The 7,838-nt window shown below is 38.6% G+C and overlaps 2 protein-coding genes and 1 long non-coding RNA gene across 3 annotated transcripts; 1 reads left to right on the top strand and 2 right to left on the bottom strand.

Moving 5' to 3' along the window:
* LOC147513800 (uncharacterized) lies at nt 1–868 on the bottom strand. The gene is made up of 3 exons (XR_015217421.1): nt 396–868; nt 227–317; nt 1–135 (listed from the first exon to the last, which is right to left on the bottom strand). It is a non-coding gene; the product is annotated as an uncharacterized LOC147513800 (long non-coding RNA).
* A 2,229-nt stretch (nt 869–3,097) lies between these two features.
* Nucleotides 3,098–4,038, top strand: LOC147513799 (DDRGK domain protein). The gene is given in 2 exon segments (XM_086597081.1): nt 3,098–3,206; nt 3,209–4,038. Coding segments are annotated over 2 exon segments (876 nt in total). The 3' UTR covers nt 3,976–4,038.
* Nucleotides 3,162–7,433, bottom strand: LOC147513798 (subtilisin-like protease SBT1.1). The gene is given in 3 exon segments (XM_086597080.1): nt 3,162–4,642; nt 4,644–6,730; nt 6,816–7,433. Coding segments are annotated over 2 exon segments (2,301 nt in total). The 5' UTR covers nt 6,722–6,730; nt 6,816–7,433; the 3' UTR covers nt 3,162–4,419.
* Nucleotides 7,434–7,838: the final 405 nt, after the last annotated feature.

Below are 7,838 nucleotides of genomic sequence, written 5' to 3'. Positions count from 1 at the left end.
TTCACAAACTAAAAAAAAAGGTAACTTTTTTCCAAGAAGTTGCACAAAGATAGGAACAGCCCCATGATCAATTACAACCCTGGTGTTCTCAGACGTTCCAGAAGCAATATTGGTAAGTGCCCAAGCTGCCTCAAACTGCTCAAACCCAAAAAAAACCAAAACAACATTATAATCAACACAAATACTACTCACTACTCAAACACTGTAAAAACAGCATTTAACAAACCTGAAGTTGTGTAAAGTCCTCCCTCCTGAGAAACTCCACAAAACGCGGAACCACCCCGATTGAATCACTTCCTCAATTGGCGGGATTCGCTCTATACATAAACAATTCACAACACAACACAGTCACAAATTGCACCAAAATAAATAAAAACTAATAACACAACACTTACCATCTACACTCCCGCAACAATCGATGGTAAATTCTCCAACTGCACAATCAAATAAAAAAAAACCCCAATTCTTTTGGTTCACCTTCACTGCTCCTCAACAGTTGCTTAACAATAACGCAATTAAAAAGAAGGGAAACTGATTACATGATGTGGGAGAGAATGGAAAAGAATCGGTTCCTATTTAATTAGACTTTTCCATTTTTTAACGTTTTATTAAATAACGCAATTATTACTAATTAAATGGCATTAATAGTAATGCGTACAAATGAGAATGGCGTGGATTTGGTTTTCTAATATACTCCCACGTGAAAAGACTGATTGGCCCTATTTAAAGGTGTTAAGCAATTGTTTTATTTAAGGACAATATCGGTACTGAAAATTTATAAACACATAAAAAGACAAAGTAGTCCTCATTAATAAATAGCTAGGCATCTAATTTTATTATTCATCAAGGGTATTATGCGTCAGAAAAAATCCCGGATGAATTTAAGAGGCCACGATCATTATAGATATACTAGTAGTAGACTAATTAAATGGCATTAATAGTAATGCGTACAAATGAGAATGGCGTGGATTTGGTTTTCTAATATACTCCCACGTGAAAAGACTGATTGGCCCTATTTAAAGGTGTTAAGCAATTGTTTTATTTAAGGACAATATCGGTTTTTATAAACACATAAAAAGACAAAGTAGTCCTCATTAATAAATAGCTAGGCATCTAATTTTATTATTCATCAAGGGTATTATGCGTCAGAAAAAATCCCGGATGAATTTAAGAGGCCACGATCATTATAGATATACTAGTAGTAGAGATATATATAAATCTTTTTCAAAAATTATGACATGGCAGATTAGGGGTGTCTCTTTCTTCCGAAAACCCAATTTTTCCAAATTCCGATCCGATATTTTTCTGAATTTGGCCATATGATATTTGTGTTCCGATATCCGATTTTTCCGAAAAATAATTGGATCGGAATTGGATGTGTTTTCAAAATCCAATCCGATCCGATTTTTGATTAATTTCGAATTTTTAACATATATCAATCTATTTCATATAGTTACTAAATTAAAACTGCATATAGTTTACAAATCAAATAAAAACCCTAGAGAAGTAGAACATTGTCTCTCACACAATTTCAAAAAATCAATATTGTCATTCTAGTACATGTTTCAATTTCTCTCATCTTCCTATTTATTGAATTAATGCATTAACATGAAGAAAAAACTTGTTAAATGAACGTGTTAAAAAGTCTAATTTGTTTACTGAATTAATACATTTCAAAATGATTGCTAAATGAATGTATTAACTGGATAAAAAATGGTTATCCTAAAAGAGAATCCGATTATATAATTCAAATTTCTGATTTACTTCCGTATTTTGCGGATTCTGAAATTTTCAAAAAAATTCCGATTTTCCGAACTTTCCGAATTCGGAAAAAAAATTGTCATCCGAAAAATAATTGGATCGGATTTGAAAAGGATATTGCCATCCGAATCTTTTTTCCGAAAGCCCTTAATCCGATCCGAAATCACCCCTATGGCATATCCAATGTATTCTAGGCCTTAATTTGTTTACTCTGATTGTGTGTGATCCACTCAATCACACTTGATAATAAAATCAATTGTGGTGTTGTCTTAGTCAACAATAGTTGCTGGATTATAGGCTGGGCTTTTAACTATTTAGGACCTAAAGTCACAACAAACAATGGACCAAGTGTGGCACCTACTAGGCTTTTGGTGTATGGTAGTGTTATGTCACGTTTACAGTAACGTCGAAGGCACGATGAGCTAATCAGTGTTGTACATTAAAATATCGAGTGTCGAGATAGCGCCCCAGGCTCGTCAAGGCCTCAGCATAGGTATGGGCATACCCTAGTATATATATAGTAAACAAGTGAGTAGGTGCATAAATATATTTTCTTCAAGAAATACAAACTGTATATATATGAAAAAAAAGGTACTCGCTATGGGCACCTTTCAAACTGTATATATATATTTTTGGGGTTTGTCCAACACAAAATGAAATGTGCCCATAGAGTCATAGAGAGTACTTTTTTTTTTTTTTTTTTTTTTTCATGAAGAAAATATATTTATGCACCTGCTCACTTGCTGACTCGTAGAATTTCTAATGAAAAATCTTCAACTTATTTAAAAATTAAAAATAAGAAATTAAGAAATAACAATAGTATTCGATTAAAAATACGGATAAAACATAATTGATTTTAATACCTAACTTGGAAGATCCCTCAAACCTGCAAAAACATAATCTCTTACTTTTCCTTCATAATAACCGCAGGATTAGATCCACGCGATCATCAAATATTCAAAGGGTAGTAGGCTAGTAGCGGATTGGTTTGTATGAGATCCACTAGTAGCGGAAAGCTTTTGAGAGGCCCATGTTCAAGAATTAAGATTCGAGTGACGGGCTATTTTAAAATTGGTGGGTATAAATAGGAAGAACGAAGTTGGGGTGTACTGATTAGTCCGTGACCGAAGCGAAAAAAGATTGTCCGTCTTTATAAATTTACAGTTTTCTCCTTATTCTCTCTCTTTCCTCACACAATCGATACATCGCATCGCGGCACAATAATAGTTAGTTTTCCATCTTGTAATTCTAGTTGCTTTTTGTTTCAATTATTATTTTTAATATCTAATTTGAAGTTTGTTTAACCAAAATCAAGCAGCATCTAATCGAGAAAATAATGGAGGAGATGTTGGTAGCTATTGTTTCGATGCTTCTCGTTTTCTCATTAATCCCTCTATTTCTATGGAAGCGTCGCCATATATCTCAATCTCATCATCAAGAAGAAGAAAAACTACTGTAGCTCCTCGTCAATCTGGAACTCGGCGGATGCGACGGAGGACAGCTGCTGCTGGCTCCAGTACATCAGCTTCCACTTCTGTTGACGAGATTGTTGGTGGAAGCGACGACGAGGATGTGGCGGAAGATGGATTCAATGTTGCCAAATCATCAAAGAAGGAGAAAAAACGACAGGAGAGAGAAGCGCAACGGCAGGCTGAAGAGGCAGTGAGGGGTTCAAGGCTGACAAAACAAGACCACTATGCAGAAATGCGGAGGAGGAAGGATGAGGAGCGTGAAGCAGTGGAGCGTCAGCTGGAAGAGGAAGCAAGGGCTAGCAAAGCTAAAGAAGAGGAGGCTGCCGCATTGGAGTTTGAGAAATGGAAAGGGGAGATTTCTATTGATGCTCAAGGTACAACGGAAAATGAAGTAGAAGATGAAACTCAGGGTCTACTTTTTGATTTTGTCGAATACATCAAGAAACACAAGTGTGTCCCATTAGAAGATCTAGCTGCAGAATTCAAACTGAGGACTCAGGATTGCATCAACCGGATCACTTCACTTGAGAGTATGGGGAGCTTATCTGGTGTGATGGATGACCGGGGAAAATACATATACATCTCCCAGGAGGAAATGAAAGCAGTGGCTGACTATATCAAGCGCCATGGGAGGGTTAGCATCTCTCATTTAGCCAGTCAATCAAACCAGTTCATTGATTTGGAACCAAAAGTACAACTCATGGTCGAACTTGATAATTCTGAGGGGATCACTGTTACCTAACAATGTACGTTGTTGTTTTAACTAAAATAGATTTCAGTAATAGAAAGAAAAAACTTGTTACTATGTGTGTTTTGGGAATTTTATTTTTATTTTTATTTGGAATTCTAGCTATAGGGTATGGCAATAAATTAGATTACATATAAGCATGAAGACAAGCATTCCAATTCTATATGCGACCAGATTACAGAATTAAGAGAGCGTATGACTGAAATTTAGACTGTTAATATACTTCAGCTATGGTGCCATGTTAAATACTAAAACAAATGTTTGAGTCAGAACTCAGAACCTACTTTTGGTTCCTATTGAAGTATATGATATTGCTTTCTACGAACTACTTCTTGGAAGAAGGATAAACTACTGTTGAATTTTTATGGTTTAAGCTTCAATCTTTTATGTAAGATTTCATGGTAGGCTCCCTAAGTTAAATTGTATTGTTTCTTACATTTACTGCCAAGTGACAGCAATGGGACTTCGTACTGAATATTTCCTGGACACCCATGTGAGGGACCCGAAAGAAGAGGTGGTTGAAGAAGAGATTCCTCCCAATGTGACAAAAGACACCTTGTAAGCCATCTTCTGACCGAGTTTCTGGAAACTTAATCTCCTGGGCTTGACAATCATGGAAACACCATGTGGCTCGGTCATTTGAAGCGCATATCTAGTGCGCTGCCCCGACATTCGTCACTGTTCTTTGGTATGTAACTGTGACATTACTGCTACCACTATCAAAAGTCAGAGCAAAAGAAGGATAGTTCAAATCACCTGGCTGAAGAGCTTTACTTGTTGGGCAGCTAAACTTATTTCTAGCCAAGGCAGCAATCTGAGAAGAGGTGTAGTTCAGACTACACAGATAGTTCAGGTAGTCATCGGTGTTGATATCATAAACCAGACCAGGATCTGAAGCTCGTTCAGGGTTAATATGTCCCGACCCAAACGCAAAAGGTGTAGCTGGTTCGGACGTTTCACTGGCTACATCTGTAATCGGGGCTCTTTTATTGTTTTGAATATAAGCAGTTGTCATCAGGGCTGATTTAATGGCAGCTGGGGACCAATCTTTATGAACAGACTTGAGCAGGGCAGCTACACCACTGACATGAGGGCATGACATTGATGTGCCAGAGACAATGTTGAATAGAACTCTTCTTTTGTCATTCTCTAACGTGGTCGGTTTCACAGTAGGCGGCCACGCAGCTAAAATGTTCATTCCCGGTGCAGTTATATCAGGCTTGATCAAATCTGGTCCAATTGCACTGGGACCTCTTGATGAAAATGCAGCCATCACTGGAGCAGGATTACCATATACTGTCCCTTCAAAGACGATTGATGCTGTCGGTTTCTTTGCCAGGCTCACATAATTTTTAATTGCTCTTGCTTCCCTGTAGCCTAAAGCTGTAGCAGGTAAGAGGTGGGGATCAGCAAAGAGCTCTTCACCTTCATCCTTTGTATTCAGTAGTAGCATCCCTGCACCTCCAGCCTCCTTCACTTGTTCTCCCGTTTCTGTTCGGCCTATCATGCCTCGCTCACAGACGACGATCTTTCCTTTGACAAGGTTTGGATTGAGGGAACCAGTGCTGCAGTACTCCGCATCTTGGCCACCTGCTGTTTTTCCATAGACAAGAGGCAACATTTTGGTTTGTTTGCCAGAGTAAAGAGATGCACCCTTGAAGACTTGCTCATTGCCAAGCTTTACTGTAGTGGGGAAGCTTCGGTCAAGGTAGCTTGCTGCAACAGTCATAATCCATGGTGCGGTGTTTGTTACAGTCGACTCATATGGCCCGGAATTGCCAGCTGAACATGAGACGAAGACACCCTTCTGGATTGCTCCAAATGCAGCTATAGCCATATTGTCAATGTTATATGGTTTGGAGCTGCCTCCTAAAGAAAGAGACAATATGTCGACTCCATCAGCAACAGCTTGGTCGATGGCAGCTAGTATATCAGAGCTGGAACAACCAAATTGCCAGCAAACCTTATAAGCCGCAATTCTTGCCGTGTAACTCATTCCTCCAGCGTTGCCTTTTGCCATGCCAAACAGGCTTGCCCCTGTGACAACATTACCAGCTGCAGTGGAAGCAGTGTGAGTACCATGTCCTGAAGAATCTCTTGCTGATCTATAATCTAGCGTCTCATTGATTCGGCCTGCTACAGCCTCGTAACCTTTGAAGAAGGCTCTCGCTCCGATGATCTTTTTGTTACAATTTGAAGATGAAAACTTTGTTCCCGACATACAAGCACCCTTCCAGCGAGCAGGCACAGGGGACATGCCAGTGTCCCGAAAGCTAACATGCTCTGGCCAGATTCCAGTGTCCACAACACCAACTATAACATCCCTAATCAAATTTGGTGCTTTCCAGAGCCCTTTTCCATTCCTTAGGCCTAGAAACTGAGGTGAGTGTGTTGTGTGGAGACTTACCATTTCGTCTGGCGTCACATGGAGGAAACCAGCGATGTTCTTTAGTGATTCAACTTCTTTTGTTGAAAGCTTCGCAGCGAAGCCCGAAATGGCAGTTTGGTAAACATAAAGAATCTGAGGGAGCTGTGTTTTCTGTTCTCTATCTTCCTCAGAAGAGTATTCTGCAATGGAGTCGATCACCGCATTGTACCACCGCTTACCATCACCAAGAGATTGATCCAAGGCCACGACCACATTGGTATCGATATGAACAATGTATGTCTGTCTGTCTACAGTAGCACACGAGGTTATGGTCACTATAGCCACGCATACTAGGAAGGGTGTCCAAAACATCGTTTGTACCTGCAAAAAAAAATTTTTAGTATACAATTATACAAAGGTTTGCAATGATTAGTTAGTTGATTATCTATTGATTAGTGGGTCAGACCTATTGTTCCTTTCAAAAGCAGCTAAATGCATGCATGATCCCACAAATCCGAACCACACATTTTAGAGTTCCCCCTCTGGTTGATTTGATTCAGAAAATTTCAAAGCCATTCAGCCTCTTAATTTGATTATCATAGTTCTTTGGTGAACAATGCGAAGTCGACGATGTTTATCATTTATGAGTCAGAAATCATGTGCGTTGAGCAAGCCCAGGCCAATCCTTCCACCCTTGCCAGGCATATATTTGAAAGGAAATTCGACCCAAGTTATTAGTTGAAAACATCATATGGTTATAAACATAATATCACAACAAATAGAATTAGATGGTGCTGCAGTGTACTGTAGTACTAGCAGTACTCGATATATAGTAACTCCATGCCAACTTATTTCTAGTACTAATTGATATGGAGAAAGACGATACTAGTAATTTTTTTCTTTCATTTCGATATGGATCAACATGAAATGTGTTTTTCTCGATTGCTTTCTACTTACATCTAACTGATAAGAAAAACAATTTGTTCACAATGAAAATCAACTGCAAACTGAAACTCATTTGGAATCAAAATTTTGATTTTGTGTACCAAACATTCTTAACGAAAATATGTGGAATAATAAAACGACATGGAGCAATGTGGGTCAACATATACTACCCTACCTCTTCTTCTCTTTAAAACTCTTTGCGTCCGAGGTTCCAATATAATACAGTCGAATAGCTGCTTATATAGGCAATGGACGTATAGATATAAGCAATGGACGTATAGAAGGAATTGAAGGGTAAGAGTTGACATTATATTATCTTTCTCCTTTCCTGTATTTCACCAAGCCAACCAAGCAACAAGGTACCTCTCACTTTTTCCTTTTTTACTTGATGGAAATGCACGCCTTAGATAAAAAAGAAAGAAAGCTGCATTACACAAGGTACACCATGCAATGTTGCTTGATGGAGTGTAGGGCCGACCAATGTTCATCCCACTCGCTACGTGGAAGCTTTTAGATAAATCAACCATCACACAAATTCAACGTT

The sequence above is a fragment of the Coptis chinensis genome, chromosome 3 (assembly GCF_015680905.1).
Source record: "Coptis chinensis isolate HL-2020 chromosome 3, ASM1568090v1, whole genome shotgun sequence".
Classification (NCBI taxonomy): Eukaryota; Viridiplantae; Streptophyta; class Magnoliopsida; order Ranunculales; family Ranunculaceae; genus Coptis; species Coptis chinensis.
Note: the sequence above shows the minus strand (reverse complement) of the source record. Positions and strands in the feature narration are given on the sequence as shown.